The 26,092-nt window shown below is 41.0% G+C and overlaps 1 protein-coding gene across 8 annotated transcripts in view; it reads right to left on the reverse strand.

The window, feature by feature from the left end:
• Positions 1-26,092, reverse strand: part of ERC1 (ELKS/RAB6-interacting/CAST family member 1) — a 282,351-nt gene that overhangs the window by 217,497 nt on the left and 38,762 nt on the right. For all 8 annotated transcript variants that reach the window (XM_069003679.1, XM_069003676.1, XM_069003675.1 and 5 more), the window contains exon 3: positions 3,070-3,486. In XM_069003679.1, the coding sequence (XP_068859780.1) occupies positions 3,070-3,486 (417 nt within the window). The remainder of the gene's footprint in view (positions 1-3,069; positions 3,487-26,092) is intronic.

The raw sequence follows: 26,092 nt of genomic DNA on the forward strand, positions 1-26,092 counted from the left end.
TTTAAATTTTCATTACTCTGTGCTAATGAGACAATGTCCTCTGTATCAGTTGCTGAATACATCCTATGCTGGATATAGTATCTTTCCTGCGGACTTATATGAATAATTTCTTGAGATCCTCAGAAGTCAGGCAAGTGGGAAAAGCCCAAGAGAGTCAAATTGCTCATGGAGATACCTCTCAGTAGCTGCAGGAGAATCCATTCCATAATCTGGATTTGGGAGACTGAGACAGTGCCCTGGGATATGACCAAAAATATGTGATATCTTTTATATGAGGAACAATTAAGCAGCACTGGATTTTTCAGCCTAGAAAAAGGGAGAACCTTGGAATGGATACAACAACCTGAAACTGTGAGTGGCACACAGTTATAATCTTATCAGAACCACAACTGTGACCTCTGCCACAATTTATTTTCCTTAGGAAATTAGTGCAGTCTTTAGTACAACAATGGCAACAGTAAAAGCTGAAGAAATCAATTCTTTCACACTTAGTTTTCAAGGTCATACTGCTGGCCACTGTATCTGCACTCTCTGCCTGAAAAACTATCTGATGACCTTGAGTCTCAACATCACATTTTGGATTACATGTAGGTTTTGAAGTTGGAAAATTGAGGGATACCTTTTTACTTCAAGATGCAGATCTTTAGTATTATTTTCAGCAAATATTTTATCAGCAATCTAACACCCTTGCAGAGTCAGAAACAGTACTAGGGGATTCTGACATCTCAGAACTTCTTTTGCTAAGATGGTCAAGACCACTATTAAAGTTTCCTAATGTGTTAGGGCATGAAACATAAACGCTGACCTCCCAAGCTCTTGCAAATCCCTTTGAGACACCAATGCTTCCTCCAACAGCAGTATTTAGAGTTTAGCATGCCTTTCCAGATACTGGGAATTCTAGATATAGAACCATCAAGAAAGCAGATTAATTTCTTCAAGGCAGCTTAAAAATTCCATCATTATATCTGGGGTAGCAAAGAGCAGAAATAACCTGTAACTATGGAAATAGAGATGAACATAACAGAAGGTCAGCTGAGGAGGGTGATGCAGGCACACCTAACAGGTGACACACCTACGAGAGACAACTTCCAAGCGTGAAACACGGATAGCAACTGTGAACCAGATCCTGCAGAGCATCTGGGTGCTCAGGCAGTCAGATGCAGTCAGCTGCAGCTTCCTCTGATTTTCTCCAGCCTGCCAGAGCCCCAGGCATGAGACTTGAGGTTGATGCAGGTAAGTCTGAGGTCACTTAGCTCAGCCGTGCTCAGAGCTCAAGGATGACACAAGGTACAAACAAAACCACTCCTGTGGTCACCCAGTTCCATATGGAGATAATACAGCACCGTGTTCCTGAGGCTACGAGGGTGCCCAGCTCCAAGGCTGGATCCCACATGGCATCCATGGTCTGAGCCACAAATTACTTTATACGCAGCTTACACTTCTCAATGGATCAGAGCCGGGTAAGCAGCAAGGAGCAATTAATTTAAAACATTTTATAAATAGCATTGGTGCTTTCAAGTCAGTAGTTCATCTCTACCTCCTCTAGGAAGTCTTCTACCATAAAGACTAGGATTTAAATGACTGATGATTTCCAAACAGGCGTGAATGAAACAAGAATTCTTATCTCTCAACATCTACTCATCAGCAGCAGGAACAAACAAAACCGCATTCCTAAAAAATTGCACACCTCCTGACAGCTTTTCATTTATGTTGCTGGACTTAGAGCAGAAACAAATGGAAGCCATTTGAGGCTCTTCCTGAAATAGTTACAAGAATTGGAACAGAATTATCATTGGTTGCTAAATAAAGGAAAAACTGTAGTGCAGAAACTCTGGAATCATATTATCTTCACTCCAGACACTCAAGAGATTACTGCTCTAAAAAAATAAATCTGGCCTAAATCTGGCTCAGAAATGCAATGGGCTCCAGCTTTCTTACATAAATGCTTGCAAGAGCACAAGCACAATGGGTCAGGCACTGGAAAACATATGAATAAGAGGTATTAAGAAGTATTTATGTGCTGCATAAACTCATCTCAAAAAACTCTTCCAGGTCTTGCTTTCCTGACTTCTTAGAGAGAGGCCTTAAATCCTGTGAACATGTAGAGGTTTCAGAAAAGTGCTGAACCATGAAATAGACACCAATATGCAGAACAGGTGATTAGATTCATACACATGGTACATATATATGGATAGCTGTCGATTCATGCCTTCAGTCGACAGGTGTAAAATAATCTTTATGCAGAATCTTATCACTAGGGAATCCATGTATACACATATTTATCAATCCATGCTGAATTACCACCCTTTCAGAAGTTAATATTAGAACACTTTAGGAGGCTGGTTGACAAGAGAAAAATGCATTTAATAATATCAAAAAATGCAACGACACTGGCTACACAATAACTCATTTTCTTTCATTTATTTCCCTTCATTTGACTAAAATATTTGTATTCTATACAGACTGTATTTTATTAGTTTAGAATGATTAGTAGTGAAGACCTTGGGAATCTATGCCTGCCATTGTACTCTTTTAAGGTACAATACAGACATAACAATGGTTTTTCTGTTTTCAGAAGGATGGTGAGAAGGAGTTACTATGTGTGCAGCAGTGTCTCTTTAAGAAATCTTTTTTTTAGCTGTGCATCCAGGGCAGCTAATAGTTTTATCAAATACTCTTCACAGCAAGATCACTGTTTCCATGGAAACTGTAGAGCAATCATCCATTACTCTTGCAAAGATTTCTCTCTCTGCTCTCACCTAAATACAGGTAGCTACTTTCTCTCACACTACAGTGGAACAGAAGAATTCATTTTACAGGCTTTGGGACAATTCACCTCCACAGCTTCCTATGGAGACTACAGGGAAAGTGGGGGCCACAGCACAAAGCCCCAAAAGGTACATGCAAGGAAGCCATAAAGATAAATTAAAATAGGCACAAATTCTGTCAATTCTAATGTAAAATACAACTTATAGAGAGGAGGGAAGATTCTTTGCTTACAACTGTGAAATGGATAGGAGACAGAGAAGAGTTTAAGATTGGAGATGAATGCTGACTTTGGTCACTCACCTCTCTCAGCATGTTGTTTTCTTTTTCCTTCTGTTCAAGAAGGCTTTCCAAGTGGTGCACGTGCATCTCTGCCTCAGCCAAGCGTCGTGTCCGCTCATGGTCTTCCTCAGTGGCTTTTGCTGACAGACCTTTACTCTGCAGCATCTCCAGCAGCTTTTTGATGGACTCATCACGTGCATTTAAGGTCTGTTTCTGTGTCTCAATCCGCAGTTCCATCTCCTCCAAGGTTTTACGTAGCAGGAACAGCTCCTTGGCCTGGCGCTCGTGCTCCGCGTGCAGGCGTTGGAAGTTTTCCTCTGTCAGCTCTGCCACGAAGGGCTCGCTGGTCCTGCTGCTGCTGTCCTGCTGGAACAGCTGGTTCAGGTCCCGCTGGATCCGCAGCTCGTCTTGGAGAGCCTGGATAGTCATCTGCATATGCTGAAAGAACAAATAAACAAAATCAGAGGATTCCCTCCACTGGAGCAATAAACAAAACAGTATGAGCCACATCAGACCTCCTGAACCACCAAACGAGAGGAAACCACAGTACCAACAGACCAACACCAGGGTTTTAAAGCAGAATTGAAGTGGAATTGGGTTACACTACAGAAAGTTCAAATCCCTCCTTCAATGCTTGGTAGAGGTTGCTTAACACTTAGAAGACTCTTGCTTGAGTGACTCTTCCACTTGCACCAACTTGAGAAAGAGACTGTTTCAAACAAAGGAAAATGTCAGCAGCTTCCAGCAACTTATGTCAGTACCCTTCAAATGCTCACCTGCCCTGTAGAACAATTCTGCAGAAGAAGTCCCAGAATTACTATAGAATTACTATCTTGGCAAAGCAGAGGGGCATGGTGCTATTAGAATTTACATATCACCTATAAAACCTAATCAGGCTCCCAAGGTGTTCAGCACTAACTCTACACCTAGCACAGATTTCCCTGCTGACTTAGAGAAGAAACTTCAGCCTGCAAAGAACTATAGCTACAGAAAACCGGATAAATGCTGACCAGGGAAAAGGGTCACTTCATAAAATTTTATTTAGATTTTAGTACAGAAGAGGAATTACCACCTCACAAACAGGAATATGAAGTCAATCAAATGATTGGCAGTAATTTGTTGTCGTGAAAGACAATAAATCCTGTCTCAATGACTAAATACAGTGGCTTAATATAATGGGACAATACAGCAGAAGCACAGTTTGCCTACAAAAAAGTCCTCGCTTTATATTTAGATAAGTATGTTTTTTCTTGTCTGCAAGACAGAAGTATCAAGCCAATAACAGAGAAGTACAAACACTGCACAAAGATTTGATTACCAATATGAGATGCCCACTGAGTGATACATCTCTACCCTCTTAAGTGAGGCAGACATGCTTACAATTTAGTCTGAGTGGGAACAGGTCGGATGCACTGATCCCTGGGCTCTGCAGTGTCTGCAGTGCAGCTACTCCCAGTATTCACTAGGCTGAAGTACCAGTTAGAGTAAGTTATAGTCTATGATCAAGCTTTATGCAGAGACACACGGGTAAGGTCTAAAATGTGAAGATGGTGCAAAGGTAGTGTTTCCTATAAATCCAAGTACTTCGTTTTACTCAAGTATTTGTAAAAGAGAAACAGTAGAAGATTTAGGTTTAGGCATTACTGCAAGGGTATGTTTATCACAATTGCTATGTAAAATGCCTTGAAGATGTTAAAAAGCTGTCTGGACATGGCCCTGGGCTCTAAGTGGCCTTGCCTGAACAGAGGGGTTAGACCAGCTGACCTCCCACCAACCTCAGGCACTCAGATTGTATTAATAGCACAGTTACCTACCTTTAATCTGTTTGAGAAACATAAAGGGTTTGTTAGGTTGTACACAATGGTGCATAAAGGCAATGAAAGTCCAATCCCATTCTCTTTGCAGAAGTCAGTATTTGAGACCAAGCACTTTTCCTCCATTTGTGTTCTGGCCTAAGATAAGCTTTTCAAAACCAGAGTTGCTGTTACATCATCAGCTCACCTAAGTCCATGCTGCCACTAAAGGCAACAGTCTTGCTATTTGTCCTTCCTTAGGTGGTTGACACTGACAACAGGATTAAAACTTCACCTGATGGCTGAAAATCAGCCCCAGCAAAACCAAACAAAAGGTTTTTGCAGCCAGATCTCCAATTCAGCTGACAGGGTGGCTACATCAGTGCTGGTTCTGGTGCAAGGTAGGGTGGCAGGTGCTGTCAAGGAGCTGGCAGAGAAGAAAATGGAACCATCCTTTACAGCAACAGCATCAGCTGAAATCAGCTTAAATGCAAAGCTCTGTGGTTGGTTTAAGATGCTGTAATTGCCTTTTCTTCTTTTTCACTAACACAATACTTGGCAGTTATTAATTTGGTTAATCTGAAACTACACTTCAGGTTACAGAATCTGTGTGACAACACAGCACAGGTGTATTAGGTGAGGGAACAAGTAATTACTCTGTTCTAAAAGGTACATTGTATTTATATACTGGTGGATGCTCAGATTTATTTTCAAGTAAGAGATGAAAAAATATCTGAAGGGAATGAATATGGATTTCCAAAATGTTTTCAGAAATCACTTTCTTTTTAATTAAAGATCTTAACTTTCAGTTATTGACTGTGGTTTGGAGAAATGACAAAGTGAGAATGCCAGAACCACATCCAAGCATTAAAACTGAGGCACTACAGGTAGGCAATCAAAACTACTACCTCTGTTTAATTAATGTATGTTGATTGAGCTGTAAGAGAAAACCTACTGCACTCATTAAAACATTTGCCTCATTTGTACCTATACAACACCAATGAAGTCAGCAGGACTACGACAGCAGTAGTGAGAGAATGTCCTCAAATTTTGTTAAAATTAAACAATAACCCCACTAGATATAACTTCTCAATTCCACACATGAGTTAATTCCATTTGTATTTGAGAAGCCCTCCTTATCCAGAGCCCAGCTGTGTGTTGTTCCTCCAGCTAACAAACAAATTCCCACATGCTTCCACCTGGCTCTCCACATACTGCTACTTCAGCATTTCCTTTCTCCCAGGCAAGAAAAGAGCTTCTTCTGAACAACCACATCGTCTATTAAATGAAATTATTTCCTCTACTCAATGCTGTCTCGGAATCAAACTTGGGTTATTTATAAACATCAATGGACTAAATCACCACAACCAAATTATTACATTTTTACCATCTGATCTGCTGTGAAATGTCATTTCAGGTTACATTGACAAAACCCGTGTCTTGGACCCACAGAAATTATTTCCCCTACCCATGGAAATACCTCCATGGAACTCCTGGGTCAATGAACCAAAATCTATTATATGATTCAAATACATGATGTGGAAAAAAAAAATTAATACCAGTGACAAACAGGATTTACTGGTATCCATCAGTCTGTAAAGTAAAGACGAGGGAGTTTGGAATACCTGACAATCGGTCAGCAACTGCCTGTAATTCAGTTTCCCAGGAAAAATGAAGAGGTGGGGTTAGAGGAAAAGTTAGAGCCGAGCTTATGAATAACTCCCACTGTTCTCTGAACTGCTGCTCAGTTGAGAACAAACTTTATTATGTGAAAGGTAACTGGAAAACACACCACAGAAAATTATTCTGTGCTTTTGACACCCACTCTTTTCCAACATGCAAAATGCATGCAAAATGGGTTCTTTTCTCTGCTTTCCAAATTTTCTTTATAATTCTCAGAATAATAGAACAATATTCTTTACTAGCTGGTATCATAACTTAACTACTTTTTCAGTTAAAATTTCTTGTCTTCTATAGAATTTCAAAGAAAACATCATTTTCCCCCTGAAGGAGCAGGCAAGCTTTACTAGCTTCTCATCCATTTTTTACACTTCACTTTTAAATCATCAACTATCCTAGAAAGGCAAAATATTTTCCAAGTTCACGCAATACTAGCCACTGGTACTTAATGCTATGTCTAAGACCTGACTAGAGATCTCAAGAAAACTTGAAAGATACTGTTGAAATAGTCTCATCTAGAAATAAACACGTAAAAATACTTCTAATACCACTGAGCTTCATTATGTTGTACTCTACCAAGTAAGTACCAATCATGCTTTTGTGAAGCAGTTTAATACAGGCAATGTAATTAAAGTCAAAGCAATTACGATGAACCTGTACTTTGCTTGATACTTACTGCACTTATCCCAAACCTTGAGGATTCCCTGTTTTTTCCAAGGAACGAAAACTGGTCTTTAAAAGCCTTACTACAAATTGTAACTACAGCTGCGAATCACGAAGGTGTTTTTGTGAGCACAGTTCTCTAGTCTCACTGGTTATGTCCAACAGACTTTTCTCTTGACAGAGCTAAGCACCTTCAGGCTCATCTCAAACAGAAGTCCTAAAAGGACATGGTGCAAACACAGCCTCTTACACCAGGTGTTCCTCTGCCTGTGTTACTTCCATGGGTCAACCTACCAACCAGGTTCTGCACAGAGACAGAGCTGGACTTTTATCCAGCAGCCCAAGCTTTACATCTCTAAGAAGCAGAACACGATTCAGTCTTTGCCTCCACCTGCCAGGACTCAAATTCACATTTCCCACACCTTGGCAGATTGGTGAGCTTCCAGCCTACAGGCTGAGTACAGCCCATGATGGAGAAGTTCCTGGTGGTTGGTTCCCAAAGCTGTCCTGCTGTTGCAGCCTCAGGGTAATGCAGTGCACCTACAGCTGTACTGGTGAGTTTGGGAACCTTGCTGCAGGCGCCTCTTTTCATCTCTCTCTGTTGAAGCTTTTCCTTTTTGCATAAAATATTTAAAGATTCAGTTGGCCTGACAGAAGGTATTAAAGAGAGCACAGCTTCTTATTCTAATTGGTAGAACACATAAGAACAGAAAGACCTGAATAGCAATACTTCCAACTAACTTAAGTGTTTATCATCTCACCATTCCAAAGGAAGTGGGGGATGTGCATTTTAACTTTCTCAGTCAGAAAAAGAAATTTCATTGATATTCTACAGCCAAGACCTGTATCCTAACCCTACATTTGAGATCAAAAGGAGGCAGCCACTGCTACTACCACGATTTTGAAAGGATTAAATTGTGACATGCTTTTTAAAGAAAGGATTTCCACACTTATCTTTGCAAGACAGAGCTTGACCTACCAAGCTACAGTGTTTAATATTCCAACATGCATTTGTCCATTTGGGTTTGGTTGCCTGATTTAGATTATTCATACTGCAGATACTTTGTAACTACTGCAATCAGATATATGACTTCTCCCATAATTTATTCAAGAAGTCTAAATGCCTAAATTAGACCTCTGGGTTCTACAACACAGGCAAGGCACCTATACACCCAACACTTCTGTAGGTAAGTTCTTAATCTCCTATATTTAAATTCTAAGTAGGTTAAACTGGGAAAATTCCTTTAATTTTTGAATACCAAGAAAAAATACAGTATGTTCAAGAGAAGCCTGAAAAAAATCAGCAAAAAGAATAAGAATGTACTCCTTCCCAGAAACAAGAGAAAAACACAGCACACAATTATAGGAAAGTGTCACAGCAATGTGTCACAATGAGGTGGGAAGCATTGTTACAATCTGCAAAACTCAACCACTTAAAAAAATTCTCTGACACTGGGAGAACACTGAAGACTCAATACTGAGCAAGAGAATGTAAGGTAATGGTAAGAACAGGGACAAAAAGAGAGGTCCTACTAGAATATTTAGTGGTGTGAAAGCTTCCACCTGGAGAGAGAGGTTCAAGCTCTTACTCATCTTCCTATGACCCAAAGGAGGCTCCAGTCAGGAAGCAGTAAGATGTTCTTGGGTGGATCCCTAACAAGGTATTCTCACAGAAGGGACTGAGAGAGATTCTGCTGTGCACTAATATCTGAATATTGACTGACTTCAAAATTCAAGCTTGCATCTCTCACATCTCAGTGTCATAAAGGGAAGAGGGTCAGGTTCAAATTAGCCAAGAGACCCCTTAGCAACTCCCACACTCTAACCTATCTAACACAGTCTATCTCCTGCTTGGGGTAATCTCATCTCACTCTGCCCTAATTATTAATCAGAAATTCCACCTCACAGGAAAAAAAAAAAATCCTAACAAGTTTTGCGGAAATCAGCAGATTTAATACAAGCTTCTTATAAAAATATCACAGACAAACTTAAGATATTGACAATTTCTTGGTCACTTCTGTTAACCCACAAAGCCAGTAGATCCTGTACTGAATGAGCTTTATGATGCACATGTACTTGGCAGTCTTCTGCCAATCTGCTCAGCAATCAGGCTCTTCTTCATGTAGAAAATACTCAGTGCTTGGACACACACAGGACAGGTGTGCTGCTTTTGGCTAGATAGAGTTATTTCTCTTGCTAGAAGCTGGTATGGGGCTGTGGTTTGAATTTGTGACCAAAACAGTGTTGATAACTCGGGGATGTTTTGGTTATTGCTGAGCAGGGCTTGCACAGAGTCAAGGCCTCTTCTGCCTCTCACCCCACCCTGCCAGGGAGTGGGCTGGGGGTGCACAAGGATTTGGGAGGGGTTGATGCCAGGACAGCTGGTCCCAACCCACCCAAGGGATACCCCAGACCAGATGATGCTGTGCTCAGCAAAGAGCAGAGGGGGGCATGGGATTTATGGCATCTGACATCCTAAGTCTCCGTTACTCGTGCTGGAGCCCTGCTTTCCTGGAAATGGCTCCACCTGTGACAATCTTACATAGCAGTCTATCACCTAATTCACACCACTGTATTTTCTAGTTCTTGTCTGATCGTTGGTAATTTTTCCAAGGTTGGAGGCTAAAACAGTGTTGTTCAGGGGGGTAAGAACCCTTAAAAACAGGCAGAGAAATATTCTCAGCACTCTGGGTTCCTACAGACACCTGCCTGACAATGGGAACCAGGGAATGAATTCCTTGTGCTTGCGTGCATGGCTTTCACTTTACCTATTAAACTGTCTTTATCTCAACCCACAAGTTGTCCCACTTTTACCCATCAGGGAAAGAGTGAGTGGCTGTGTGGTAGTTAATTGCTGGCTGAGGTTAAACCACAACAACACGTTTCCTTTTTTTATTATATATCACATAGCTCTGTATTTATTTTTCAGGACCCAACCCGGGAATAATAAAAAACCCAAAGTTTAAAAAAAGAGAGAAATGCAATCTGTTAATCAAACAAAAACTAGGTTTTGGAAGATGCCACTTTACAGCTAATCTGTCCTTCAGCCAACTATTTTTACAGCTGGGGAAAGAAAAGCAAGCTTTCAGCTATAAAGCCTACTTAGGTCTGACATGTACGTGTAGTACCTGTAAACACTGCCTTATTTTGTCTTTATTTCATCATGACTACATTGCTCTGGAAATGAAAGATACAATAATTACAATATATTTTATTTCAGAAGGACAATTCTGTAAAGTCTCTTCCTCAAATGTACATCACCAGAAGACAAGAGAACCGACAGGTGCTTTTCCTGTCAGCAAATCCGCATGCAGAGTCACAAACTTTTGCAAGGACGATACCTCTCGTGCTTTACCACAAAAGCATTTCAAACATTTGTAAGAGGATGAACCACACTCAGCTCAAAAGAGACCACATGCAAAATGTTAGAGAACAGGATTTGGTCACTATGTGAAATCACTCCCTCCCATGCTTGAGGAGTTATAGTTTTGGCAGGGTTTCTGGGAAATGGATTCTGCTGAATGCACGGCAGAAGCACAGGCCTGGCTGTCTGAGGGAGTCCCTGCTGACATTCAGCTGCAGCCCACGCAAAGACATTGAAAAAAGGGCTAATGTCAGGTGTCCAGCAGGGCTGGGAAGAAACAGAACTTGCTGATTCCAGAAATGCTACATATTCCCTGTAAGATGGATCAGGGGCTTCAAAACCCTTATTTAAATGGAAATGAGTGGGTGATTTTGATAGTGTTAAGCTTAGGTACAAAATAATGCTATGATTTTAATAGGATTTAATTTGTGAGAGTCAAAGAGACCTGTATTTTAAAGACAACCCTATGTTGCATTATCTCTGAGACAGCAGAAGGGTAAGATGGTAAAAAGTGCTATAGATAAAGAGCTTAAGTTGTCAGTAAAACATTTGTCAGCTGAACTAGACTTGCACAAAATGACTCATTTAAGGGGGCAGTGTGCAGCAGCCTAATTCCTTTGCCCCTGTTTGTACAAAAAAAAAAAAAACCAACAACCCTACAGGAATGAATTTAGAGTCCTAAAGGAAGCAGATCAGAAACAACCTACTAAAACTGGAGCCACAGAAGAACCGAAACTGCAATGCAACCCCCTCATACACAGTGTACAGGTACATCCCTAAAAAGGCTGCAAGGTGAAACAGGGTAAGTGCAGAACCCCAGCTCTCAGTGCTACATGTCCACATGTAAGGTTTTATCTACAGCAAACATGAAGCAGCTTCCCTTACCAAGAATAAAGGTAGGCTGATTCTGTGGTCAAAGTAGGTGTATGGGCAGTTTCTGTCGAATACCTCATGCACAGTAAAACCTATTAAAATCTTAAAAACCACACATTTATCAGTTTTTGAACTATGAATACAATTCTGACAGTTCTCTGCCTTCCAAAGGGAATTTGAGCTCTGTGGCAGACACCAGAAATGGTCCAGTAGGCAACAGAACTCAAAGGAAAATTATTTTTGAAGTCATATCAGTAAGTGCCAGCTACTCTGTATTTACATTTCCAAAGGTAGGTACTTCTACATCAGTAGTTTACTGTGCTTCAAAAGCTTTTTCTCATGCAAATCTTCCTAGAATCTACATTTCACACCCTTTGAATGTCAGCAGGCTATGTTCCTGGAACTAAGAAACTGGACTCTTTTTAAGTGCCCCTCATCTTTCTTGAGAATAGGCATTTTGGGATTAGGGCAAATGTTTAGAATTTCTCAACGGAATTGACAATTTACATACTGACTTCAACCTCTATTTCCCATCAGGCTGTCCAAACTGGGTTAGCATTACACTACTTAAACATCGTGTTTTATTTATTTACAAACACGAGCTTTGATTTTTTGTTCTTATGCAGCTAAAGAAACAAGAGCCCTTGCATATTTGCAGTTTCATACACTGCAGTATGATCACTCTTTTCAGATTCTGTCTCCCCTGTCTGGCACATGTAAGTTTCTCTTGTCACAAACTGTGCTGATAAAATGGATCCTTGTGCATGAAGCTTCTGTTAAAAAAAAATAAAAAGCCAACACACGAACATCAAACTTATCTATAGTCAGGCCAGCCATGATGGAACTTGTAGAGCTCAATCTTATCCCATTTTGCATATGTATCCAACACACCCAATTTCAGCCCCAGTACAGATTACTTCTAAATTGCATCTGTGAAATAGGTGCTTAAGTGCCAAATTCAGCTTCTGTGAACCTCTTATCCCATGAAAGTAATTATAAATTGTTATGGCACTTATGGAAAAGAGAATTTTAACATTTACATATGTATGAAAGTCTAATATTTTCAAATTAATAGCATCTATATGAAACATGACTCATTTGTTAATAGATTAGGAGCAGCTTTTCTGCAAAAACCTATTATTAGTCGCCTCAATTAGGGAGGTCAGCAAATCCATCTTTCCATTAGCTGACGCAAGGAATCAATCCAAGATAAAAGGTGCTCTGCTACCCAACCTTTGATCTTGTGCTCAGTACTGTCCAACATATGAGCATACATCAACAACATGCTCTGAAAAGGAAAAACAGCTGCTGATTTCTAATGAGAGAGCACTATATGAAAAATCAATGCACAAGAAAGCTGCTGATTACTTTACCCACATCACCCAGATTTAATCCTGCTTCTACACTAGCTGGCTTGGAGAGATTACACTACAAATCTGAGTGCACATTCCCATGTGTCCCACAAGAACATTTTGACCAAAACATCTTGAATAACTGCATCTGCATGCATAAACCAAATACATCTCATGTAAGAGTATAAGGTTGGGAGTAGGCTGGATCTTTAAAGCTTTTTGAACATTTCAAGATTGTGACTGCTGAGGACTGAAGAAACAATTACAAGATAGGCTGTGATACATAAACTGACAAGATTTCAAATAATTAGTTTTAATGTAAACCAGCAAGTTTTCAACTTCTGCTTGCCCACAGCAATTTGTTCTTCCTGTCAATTTGGAATGCGTCCTTCACCTGCAAGCAACACTGGAAGATCTCCTGAGCCACCCAATGCTCGGAGACTGTGGATCGATGACTACAGCAGAAAGTGTCCTGTCCACACCTGTGCCTCCAGAAATGGAGTTCTCAGCTGAAGAAATGAAGTATTTGCAAGCCCCATCAGACTGAATTATCAAACCTGGACAGCAGCTCACCAGCCACGTGAAAACACTGAAATTTACTGATGTTTTGTTTGTTGGCTATTTTCATACATTTTCTTGAGCAGCAAAGACATAAGATGACCAGATATGGCCGTAAGTGTGAGAATACTGCACACAGGACTTACAGGAATCGAGCACCTGCTATTCAGGCTCTCACAAACAACATCTGGCTGTATTGAGACACAAGGTAAGTTCTTGCCAATGGAGTCTTTGCCCAATGTTCAACCACGACAGAGAGAACCAACAGCAAAAACAGCCTCTCAGCTGCCCTGACCATGTGTACAATGAGGCTTTGCCACTCTACTTATAATTTTCCTTCTGATAATTAGATGGTAACATTGCAATGCAAAGGTCATCTTAGGGAGGTGATTAGAGTGCAGAGGCTCTGTATTGTCCCACAACTCATCCCCCTGTTTCACTACGAGATGGAACCAATTTTACTTTGTCATGATCATGCTTCTTGTTCTGCTTGTTCATAGTCTCTCCACTGTGCCTTCCTCACTGCTTTCTATCCTACACATAATTCACATAATTGTAACTGTTGCATCTTCTCACATGGGCTTTATCATCAATTCTTCAGGGACAGCAAACCAAGTTGCCTGGAAAAGTATTTGCACGTGGTTTTCTTGTTCTAAGCCACAATAAGGAACAACTGCAAACTTTCCAAAAGGCCTAAAATGATTGCTGAAACAAGAGCAGTACCCAGGTACATCATCAGCCACTGTAAAGGACTACAATATGTGCACTGCTACATACAGAAAAAAACAAAACAAATGCAAAATCAATTCCTTCATTGTCCCTTCTTCAAGTAAAAACTATGGGCCTTTTTGAAGTTATCAATGCACTACAGTCAGCCACAATGGCAGCAACTATTTTAAGACTATTTTGCAAGATTATGGCTTGACGTTCTCACAATTAAGACAAGTTCTTGCTCACAATTAAGACAAGTTCTATGCATCCCCTCCATCTCTGCAACTTCTTTTCATGTTCTTTGAAATGTAAGGAGGAAGAAAATAGGAATCTGTTAAACAAAATTTACGGAAGCAGCAATCATCGATAAAACTCGACTAAACCTGTGGCTTTCAACACCATACACGGAATTTTCAGCCCTCTGCCATGAAATATTGGCTACACTCACAAAGGAGCAGACTTGAAAATCTTCTTTTCTGGGTATGTCAAGTCTCTTACACCAAGTACCGTTTTGGGAAGACAAATGTTCAAATGAATTACTAGAATTTCACGATAAATTTAGAATATGGCTGCAGCAATCACTGTCCCTGTGAAAGAACATATAAAAAACCTCTGATCAAAATGTTCTGGCACTTACTCTCATGTTGAAATGACAGCAGCACCTTTGACAGCAAAGCAGAACACAGCACATTACACTGAGTTCCAAAGGAGCTTTGTGTGACTTTTAGGAGGCTGAGCAGCTTTAAGAGATAAGTGACAGAAAAGCATTAAGAACGTGGATAGCCCTGGAAATGGGAAGGCCTAGCACAACCCACCCTAACAGAAGGCATTCAGACTTCTGGTAGGAGTATCACAACAGTGATGGATGCAGCTTTGCAAGTACAAATTCAAGGATTTTCATTATTAAGATCTTTACAAGATCCTAGAATGTGAAGGAAAATACCCAAACAGAAAAGATTTTCCATTCAGGAGCTTGGTTCTTTGGCACAGACATCTTTCTGCTGGGTACAAGGATTTTCAAAGCAAGAGGCAATTCCCTCTGGCAGCAGTGCTCAGTCACCCACCACTCAAGACATCAGGTGCAGTAAGTGGAATTCTTAGTAGGCATCAGAAATCCATCTGTTCAGAATGTGAACCAGACAAGCTAAAATGAGTATCTGCAACACGACTGACAGCTAGAACGACTTTTGTCAGTGACAAGCTTTAGCACTGTCCTGCCTAACCTTGCAGAACGCTCTGGGAATCGAGGGAATAGAGAAGAACATACAGGAGATCTGACTTCATGGCAATAAACAGAAAACTATCCAACACTGAATAGGCTTGCACTGCCCATGGATCAAAATGGACACTTGCTATAGACTGTGTTGATAAAATCATTTAGGGTAAATCTCTCACTGAACAAATACTGGTTCTTAATAAATCTTTTCAGGAGCTACTTACTCATGAATTAGTACTACATGGTCATTCAAGCAGTTTGTCATGCTGTTAGGCTTCTTGCAGAGTAATGACTGAACTCTTGCTTCTTTAGATACCAGGCTGGGAATATGTAACTGTTCAAGGTCTGCAATAACAGGGATAAAATGGACAGAAATGCTGTGCAATAGTCTTCTTGGTTCTTTATGCAGGCCATCCTGTAACCAAGTGCTCTGCATTTAAACACTGTTCAGAGAAACATCTTAATCTGCTGATAGATCTGTATGAACAACTGTCAAGACAGAAAGGAGATTGGAATGCCCTGTTGTGAGTTCAAGGCACCAATCCACCAACTCTAGCAAGAGCTTACGCTTGTCTGAACCCAGATAGTCATCCCAGAGCTACATGTTTTATAACAGTCTGGTAATTCAGGAGTAAGAAAAAAAAATTGAGAAGCGCTTGTAGCACTGAAAATCTGGAACAGTTACTTGCCTAGTGTTAGACATTTCATTTCAGGGCAACACAACAAGCTGGCTCTGAAGACCCAAATTCTACTTATCTCTTGGATAGGTTCTGGGACCTAGAAAGAATTAGGGAAAGGACTCTCTCATCTTCATCCATCTCAACACAAGGCCAAAGGAGCAGTGGTGGTACTTATTTAAATGCAAAGCTAAAGACACATTTCAGAACACCCTGCTGTGCCTTCCCAGAGAAATAAACCCATATGTTAATTAAAAGCAGAGTTTAGCTCTTTTTTTCACTCAAATGGATGCCTAGATTAGCTTTACTAGACAGAAGATTTGCACACCTAATTAACACAGAAACCCCGAATACATTACGAAGAAATCACTCCACAACCCTGGATTTCATTATCCCTACGCTCCTTTTAGATTTCATCTCACATTAACATATGTTTTAGTCATCATTAAAACAGTCTCTTGGCAACTCTGTTTTGAGATAGTTTTGCTGTAGAGATTCATGACTGGTTAAAGGATAAGGAGCACACAAAGTGTTCTCCTCTAGCCTTTCAGCTTCAGGGAATGAGGAGGAAGAAACAGGAAGAGCCAGCAGATCAATACCTGGCTCCGAGCCTGGTGTCACTGGCAGGATTTTGCGGTTTTTAATTATAGATCAGTTTACATGACAGCAGGCCTGCTGGCAAGAGCCAGGGTACACCTGTCTCAAAGGGGAAACAGGATCTCTGCACAGGAGCCAGCAGGGCTCATTGAGAGCTCTAAGCTGCGTTGCAAGGGGGAAGGGAAAACAACAGAGAGAAGCCTGCGGGCAGCACGCCGCTATGTGAGGGACAGCACTAGTGAGTTCTTGTGCCTGCCCTCGGTGCAGGGATGGGATGGAGAGCCGTGCAGCTGCAAGGATGCAGTTATTGATGGGCTAGAAAGCACAGGAGCACCTGAGAATGGTCACACAGCACCTAGAGATGGTGCTGCCCAGACAGGATGGATCAGCGATGGAGCTGACGAGGGGTCTGAGCACAAGCGCTGCGAGGAGCGGCTGAGGGAGCTGGAGAGGCTCAGGGGACGCGCCATGGCTCTCCGCAGCCAGCTGAAGGGAGGGTGCAGCCCCCTGGGATCGGGCTCTTCTCCCACCTAACGGGATAGGACAAGAGCAAACGGCCTCAAGTTGTGCCAGGGGAGGCTGGATATTACAAAAATGTCTTCACTGAAAGGGTTGTCACACACGGGATCCGGCTGCCCAGAGCACGTGGTTGGGTCACCATCCCTGGAGGTATTTTAAAAGATGTGTAGATGTGGCACTTGGGGACATGGTTTAGTGCTGGGTAGCAGGTTTTGGCCACAATCAGTAAGTTGTTCACTTTTTTAATTCAGATTTTGTTATTATGATGAAAACCTCATTAAAATCCTAATACACAACATTCAATAAATGTAAAAGGACACCTGGTATCATAATATACTATGCTAAAAATAAAACCCCATTATTTGGTTATTTTTTACCAGAAAAGGACAGAGCAGCTCCTTTTGATTAAACTACCACAAACAGTTCAAGAAACAAAAAATTAGTGGCAATTCAACCGTTTTAATTTAAGTAAAAGCAGTTGAAAAACCAGCTAGCTATTAAATTATTTAAAATCTTACAGAGAATAGGTGGAAAAAAGCTTTTTTAAAAAAGTAAATCCCTACTTGAGCTAGTCAAGAGTGATTTATAAACTCAAAGCTCAACTACTGTCAGAAGAAGAGAATATATAAATGGGGACTAAAAACATTAAAAAAATACATCTTTCCTTGGTCAAGATTAAAATCATTTTTTGAAAAGCTCTGGAGAACAGCCAAGCAAATAATGCAATTGCATTTCCTTGAGTCAAAAATCACCATCCTATCACTTTCTAACCATTGCTTCCCTCAAATCCTTTGGACAGCAACTGTCATGTTTATGTATGTGCTGGGATAACCAGAAAAATACACCAGCAGCCCTGAAACACAACCACAATATAAATAGTGAATCAAACTGTTACAGCAGAAAAGGATTGAGAGCAATAAATAATGAATGAATAAAGGCTTTCAAGAAAGCACTGCCATTCTCATGGTCTAAAGGTCTGGCACAAGATTTGTATGGAGAGGTGGTAACTACCAGGTGATAAGCAGAAAACAGCTCTCAGAGCACAACTGTCCTTCATTAGGCTTTGCTGGTTTTGTATTAAATCTCTGAAACTATAAAGCAGCAAATAAAAAATACAGTGAATTCATATTGGTTATGTACTTTAAAAATACTGTTTTATCTAGTCTATGATTTTTAGAATTCAGTACTGGTTTACTGCGTATTTTATTTTTCCCATTCCATACCGACAGCTCTGCTCACTATCCCACAGACAACTCTGTCTCACAGGAGCCACTCAGTGGAATGAACTCCCTCCATGATATCCCCCCTTACTTACAGCTGCCAGCCAGGTTTATTTCCTACTGAAACTGAGCAATATTACTCAGAGCAAAATTTCTTATTTTGTTCTCAACTTGAAGCCTGCTGCTTATGTCCTCTTTCCACCCCTTAAAAAGAGGTTTTGGCTGCAAAAAGTCTCTTCTCTTGGCTCTATCATTTAATCTAGAGCAAGATGTTTTACTTCTCTACAAGCCCTGCTGTGGTCATCAGCTTCTCCTTGGAGATGTTTCTTTCACTTCAAAAAAGGGGTAGGTATTGCCATATAGATAATCAGAATATTGAACTGTACCCTGAAAAAGCTGTGCTACGGTAGCACAGACATGACTGGTACAACTTTATAACACCCTCCAGTATCTGTTTTAAAGAAAATACAATAGGTCAAGTCTGTTGCTAATATGAGGTTTCTATTTGAGTTGTCTTCCCGAAAATAAATAATTTCTGTGAAACAAATCTGTGCATTACTGATGTAATAATGAACAACACTTAGACACAATGGCGCCCAGACACTAAACATACCTTAATTTTCCCTGAAGACAGACTGATAGCCTTACTGGAAAATTTGATAATTTATTTGGAGGAAGAATTTAACCCTCAAAATGTGTGTGCACCATTCTCCGTGTGCTGCAGTGCCCATGAGTCACTGTTGACACCAGGCAGTGGCTCGATACAATACCCCTCCTGTGCCTCTCTGCTGCAGGCACTGGCAGTGACTCACCAGCGACTTCGCTGGGGCCAAGAATTCCTGGGATGCAGCTTCTGTGCCCACCAGCCTGCTTGCACTCTCAGCTTCACACACCCAGCATCCCCAGGCAGGTAACAACCATGATACCCCACATCCTGCCTCTCTGACATGAAAGCCATTGTATTCAACCCAAACAAAAGCCTGGGTACGTTCTGACACTACTGAAATAAACACTATGTGATTCAGCCTTCAAAAAGATGAAGGCATTTATGGATTCTCTTACTTATCTCCCTCCTAACAACAAAACCTGTATTAGGGACCCTAGTTCAAAAGATAAAACACTTGTCTTAACTAGCCACGTTAAAGGTTACTCATGAAAGGTTTCAAGGGGCCTCAATTTTTTATTGGTGTGTCTGCTCTAAAAACATTTTCAGTGAAGGAATACAGCACAAACAGTAAGTCACTAAAAATAAATTACTGTGCTGACACAGTGTCTTAAATGAAAAATCAAGCATTCTTCATAAGTGATTTTACTAGAAAAACCCACAATTATGTAAAATTAGTCTGACAAAAAAATTCCTTTTATTACTTAGAAAAAAGTAACACAAGAACCTCAACACCTTCAAAACCAACAGAAAATCAATTTAAATATATAATATAAATAGATAACAGCTGAGTAATGAACCCAAGGCTGAACCAATGACTCCACTGATCCACACAATTCATTTATAACCTTCTGAACATTGCTACGGAAGTAAACACTAAAATTTATGAATAAAGCATTTCCTTTCCCAATACAGAAATAATTTAACTAGAAATAACTTAAAAGTAAATCAAATTACAAATTACAGTAAAATTAAATCAAACTACACTACAAGTTACTGTAAAAAATACATTGGCATAATATGATTTTGTAAAAAAAAAAATTAAACATTTAAAAAGTTTAACAGATGCGCTTGCAAAAATGTGAAACTTTGGAAGCAGTTGTCTTACATGGAAAAAGGTACTTCAATATCCTCAGTTCCTGCTTACCTACCAAACCTTAGGAAACAAAGTTCTTCAAGTGTTTGAGTCTTACCATATATTTCAGAAGTATTTGCAATACTTCTAAAGCACACTGCCCATGTATAAGCAGTACTCCTCATGGGCAAGACTGGCTATAACTCAAAAGGAACAAAAAACTAGAGAAAATACCAAAATGTTGAGGAGTCAATTTCTTGATTTCAGTACAAAAACCAACTCTAGAAATCACAGGTAAGGCTCCTGAAAGAACAGTATTCTCCTATGGGAAATAATGAAAAGAGGTCCTACAGAGGTCAAGGAAGCATGAAAATAGTATTTCCCAGTTAGCTCTTTTTTCATGGATCTTGATTGTATTGGGAAATCAACAAGAAACATCAGCCTCAAACTGGACTTTGACTTTCTGGCTGGTTTTCCTGAAAAAAATCTCCTCAGTCTTGATCCCTACCACTCTTGCATAGGAGGTTTCAGTAACTCCTCTTGTACTCACAGTGAGTTTAGTAACTACATGTGGTCAGTAGGAACTGAGCCAGCCCAGACCATGTGTTGCCATCTATTCACAGGAAAATGATGCAAGGAAACTGCCCACAGTCAGTTTAAGAGAAGAAACATCTCAGTTCCCAAAGCTGAACTCCCACTGAGTGTCCCATGAGTGTAAAGACACAATGAGTTCAATACTTCTCTGCCTGGTTCTGGTTTGTCAGGGAAGAGGCAAAGGCTAAAATACTGTGCCACTCCTTGCCAGGAAAACTGTATCAACACTAAATCTTTTATTCAATAGCTACGCCTTCTAGTAGTGGGAACTTTCTTATTCTCCTTGCCAACACAGCTCTGCATGTGAAGTCAAAGAGATGACTAATCCCGTCAGCAGCACTTTGCACAGCAGCACTCAAGGCAGAGCTGCTGACCCTGAGGGAACCTCCCAAGCACCCGCCCAGTCGCTCCACTGCCACCCCTTGTTTCACCAAGGGCCTTCATGCTCCTCCCAGGTACCACTTTCTCCTCAGTCATGTGGATATCCCTGTTTCAAAGGGATTCTGTAAGAACAAGAGCTCCATAAAAGTAGGTAGCATGTACAGGAGGTGAACATAAAGACCGAATGAACATTTCAGATACTCTCCATTCATAGTTCCTGTTCTCTTTAAAGGATTGTCCATGTGTATCACCACACCACAGGTGACTGCATGCAGTACCTGCATATTCCATGGATTACCAGAAAGCCCTAAGACTGGATAGGTACAGCTTTTCTGCTGCCTGGATACCTCTATAGTGTCATGCTTAAAAAATGCATGAATGAAAGACTACTGGCAGCTCTGTGGGTCTCCCAAAGGATAATTTCTCTGAAATGCTACAGATAGTTTGTCCCCAAACTAGAAACTTCTCTCTGCTCTATTACAACACGCCCCAGTGACCCAGAAGAACAGACTGTGAGGAGGAGCTGTCAAACCCAGAATGGTCCCACTGAGGAAAAAGCAGTGATCAAAAAGAAAGGGCGTGTTTTTAAAAAAATCAAGTTATATATAAATATGATGATGAAACTCATTAGAAGGTAGCTCATGCAATGCTGTCTCTGGTAAGGATAAAGAGGGTATTTTGATAGAGGCCAAGAAAAATCCTTCACAAAAAGTGCAACTCAAACCACCTGGGTTTCAGGCTTCAGATATGTACAAAGTTCAACTGCATACTGAAGGAACAACGCAGAGGGCAGAAGAAGATCAGTTCTCAGGTGCCTAAATTTCTACAGTTCAGTCTGCTGAGATTACAGCTATTAATTAATACACCCCCTCCTGTGGACAGGTAAAAGAGAGGATGCCTTAACCTCAGATGGTCAGTCTGCTGTTAATACTTGTCTCACGAGCCACTGTGCGTTCCCATCACTGACGCGTGGTACCCACCAGCTAACAGCACAAGACACAATCACAGGATAGCCAGTGTTGGAAGGGACCTCTGGGGATCATCCATTCCAACACTCCTGCCCTGGCAGGGTCACCTGGAGCAGGTGACACAGGAACGCCTCCATGAGGGTTTGCAATGTCTCCAGAGAGGGAGATTCCACATCTGTTCCAGTGCTCTGCCACCCTCAATGTAATGAAGTTCTTCCTCCTCACGTTGAGGTGGAACTTCTTGTGTTTTAGTTTATGAGCACAACTTCTAAAGAAGACAAATATCAAAGGTTATTTATTTACTCCAAGCCTGTTGGTATTTCATAACTTAATTACTATCCAGATAGAATGCAGAGTTAGTAATCAGTTACATTCATTTAGCACAATTTAGATATTTGTATCAAATACATTTGCTAATGAATGGATTAAATTAAAGAAAAAAATTCCAGGTATGGAGACATTTATCAGGTGCTAAATCTCAAAAATACATGTAGGACTCTTACTGAGTCAATCAGTGGATCAACCAATCCAGAACAGGAGATAACATCTGGTCTAAAATGCAGCACTTACATCCTCAGGAAGATGAATGGTGCTTATTTTAGCTAGAGCAGCAGAACTTCTTCAGAAGTTCTAATTAAATTTCTGAATGAAAGAATCAGCCACAGGAAAATTTCAATCTGTCTGGACAGCACACAAGACTTCAACAAGGCTCTCAATTATAAAAACCAATGCTACATCAGGATGAATTTCTCCTTAGGGCACACAGACTGAGGCATGGGGGATGCAGAGACGAACCACCCAACGAAGCACATCTCACCTAGCGGCGGATCTTCAGTACCAGCTGGATCTCCTGGCAAAGGAGATGTGGGCTAGAAATGCTTTGAGATTCAGCTTGGGCATAAATGGATTAAGGAGGCTTCTCTTCTAATTCTGTGCACTGCTCGTTCATAAGCCATTTAGAATGGTGTTACTTCCTATTTAGTCACAACATTTATTTACTTTTAACAAAGGTTTGTGAAGTGTCTTGGAGGTAGCTTAGTTACAGATCACTCCTCACTTAAGGCTGTAACAAACTGGTAAACAGAACACTATTTTGTGTGGGAACTGAAGTGTGTTCAGCCCTTAGCACACTGCTCTGAGCATTCACATGATGACCACTCTCGCAGAGTGGTCATCATCTGGTAAAGGGTTGGAAGAAAAGTCTTCCAAACAGCAGTGGCAACAATGAAGGCTCTGCAGCGCAGCACAGCACAACCTAACTAATAGCCAGAGAAATTTCCTAAACACTGGTCAGAAACTCTGTGAAAGAACACTTGTACACAAGAATGAAAGAAAAGTGAAGTCCTAAAACAGTTGTTAAAAGAACTTGGATGAAGCTAACAGGCTGATGTTCTTGAGATTAACTTTGAAATCATACAGAGAGGGACTTTCTGAAGGGCAACAGACCTGCCTAGAAACTCAAAGAAAACCTTACCACTTCATGTTACATCTAAGTAAGCTTTCATATAATTCATAAGGAAGAAAGAAGGAGGCTCTCTGGAACTCTGAAACAATCCTACTATAATCTCAAGTAAATACACTATGAGATACAGATGTTCTACCTTTGGATGTATTTCTTGCACTCCAGGTTCCTGAAAAGGAAAGCTGTTCATAAAAGCAATAGTCAAGACATCTGCACAAAGAGATGAAGGTTCCAAACCCATGAGTATCTCAGTCATGCCAATACAGCTGAAACCACACCAGGCACACCCTGCATTACCTTCTGCAAAACCCTGGGTGGCTGCAGAAGACAGACACATCAGCTGGGCAGCACAACAGAAACTCCAGGCAGCCCTGAAAACAGACTTGCTGTGGAACAGGAGAATCAATATTATTCTCCTAGGTTTTAAAGAGGCTGATCTCAAGTCCTTCCTAAATGCCACATGGAAAAAAAAATCCCAACAAAAACAGAAGAAGGCAAAAAACCAGTGCCCTGCATCCTGGAGGTCTCAGTCATGATGCAGCACCCAAAATGTCTTATACAACAAGGACAGCCAGTGTTTCCTGCAAGCAGAGTTCTGGCCAGTGGTTCCAATCACAGCTAAGTCAGGAACTAGTGAACCTCCAAGTGTTTTAAGAGGGGAAATTTCAAGTCTTTTTATTTACTGAAACTACTTTGGTCATGTCAAGTCATCGCCTGCAATTGATGCCTTACAAGAAGAGAAATCCATCACATGTTTTCCAAACTCCCTGTGCCTTGAGGACATTCATGCAAGACCAGCATCTTGAGCAGACCAAGGGTCCCAGGTAGTATGACCTGACACCTGACCTCTGACACCAGTAAAACATGGTATCCTTTCACCAGATGTGCAGTGTGAGTCTGCCTGTCTGGTACTTCTGCACACTGACAGGAGGGGCTCATTAAAAGGGCGGGTAAGAAAGAAGCAGGATGTTATAGGCATGACTCTCAGTATCCAGCAGACAGGAATTCAAGATAAAGGCATTTCAGCCAGGAACATGACTAATCAAAAGTGACTGCTGAAGGGGACAGAGACTGAGGCAAAATGAGTCATATGCTTCCCAAAGAACACTCAAAACATGCCAGTGAGAGAACACAAACTGAGCAAGTGACTGTGTGCAACTGGTAGCCTGCATATAAAGATCATCAACAGATGACATTCAGGTAAACTGTGACATCTGCCCAATATTTAAGAGGCTAAAGTATGAGATATGGTGGGCTCCTCTATGCAGTAGGCACATCAAAACTCTTCATGAGAGCAAGCCTTCAGCTTGGGCTTGTCTATGAGGAGCTTTCTGGGCAGGAGAATCTTCCAGGAGCTTTGAGTTGATCCAGTTGAAAGTAAATATAAACAGGTCTGAAGAGCTTCATATGTTTTACAATCCTACACAGAATAATCCTAGAAGAGAATCTTCCTCATCTGTCCATCCATCCATCCAATCTCCTATGGTCCATACTGATAAGACTTGTAAAACATGGTGAACTCCCTCTAATCTTAGCACTACAACAAAGTAATAAGGACAGATGGGAAATAAAAGAGATTTTGCCTCCATGCCAAGATTTAAACACACTGATCCCACTCAAGGCTGTATGGAAGCAACAATATTCCACAGGAAAAAAAAGAGCCATCTCCATCCAACATCATCTGGTAAAGCAGACAATTTAAAGGAAACCTGTAGAATAGGCCAGAGCACTACGGAGGGAGCAGAAGGGAGGTTCCTGCACAGGCTCTGATGTACCTAGAGTCCAGTGACCACTTGTCACCACATCAAGTAGTCCAAACTGATACGAGGGATACAGGCATCTCCCAAGTCTAGGGTGAAAAATGAAAGAAAAATGCTCTCTGTCATTTAAGCCGGTCATCAACTCAGGAGGGAAAAGCTGATGTAGACAGAGATTAGTGTTCTCTGATCCACTTCTTGGGCTTGCTCATGTACAGCATGGAGCTAAAGACTTTCAAGATGGAAGGATCTTCCCGTGATGCCCTGAAGCAAGCAGGTCTTGGAAACAGGACCATATGGAGAGACTGCCAAAGGACTAAACTCCATGCTAGGCTCACTGCCTACGAGTTGAACGTTTATGCAGAGCTCAGACATTAAAGACCACTCTGATACAAGGCCAAAGCTGATGGATGTGTCCAGAAAATAATTAAGTAGTCTCCTCTCCCTTACTTGAAAGGCATCAGACTGGAAGTCTTTGTAAACCAGATACTTCCTCAGGGATCTGGCCCTCCAAGAAAACATAAGTATTTGGCACCCCTGCTGGGCAAGGGCATAATGGATGCCATTTAAAATAAGTCAGCTTCAGGAAATGAGACAGACACATGAAAGCAAAGAGAAAGAATTACTTAAAACCAGCTAAACAGCATAAAAACCGAGTCTATGCAATGCAAGCTGTTGCTCAGCCCTGAGCCACTGAAGGTACCATGTCAGCTGTGTGCTTGAGAGGTGCACATGTTTCTTTTACAATTTACAGATCCATTAAAAAAACTGGCTGGAACCTAGTCCAACCTCTCACTTACAGCAGGGCTAGTAGCAACACTACATCAGCTCAGCTCCTCCCAAATATTTATCCTTGTGCCATAACCTGTGGATTAGCAACTTCATATGTATTTCAAGCCTGACATACACTAGCAGAACTT

Source organism: Aphelocoma coerulescens, chromosome 1A (assembly GCF_041296385.1).
Source record: "Aphelocoma coerulescens isolate FSJ_1873_10779 chromosome 1A, UR_Acoe_1.0, whole genome shotgun sequence".
Lineage (NCBI taxonomy): Eukaryota > Metazoa > Chordata > Aves > Passeriformes > Corvidae > Aphelocoma > Aphelocoma coerulescens.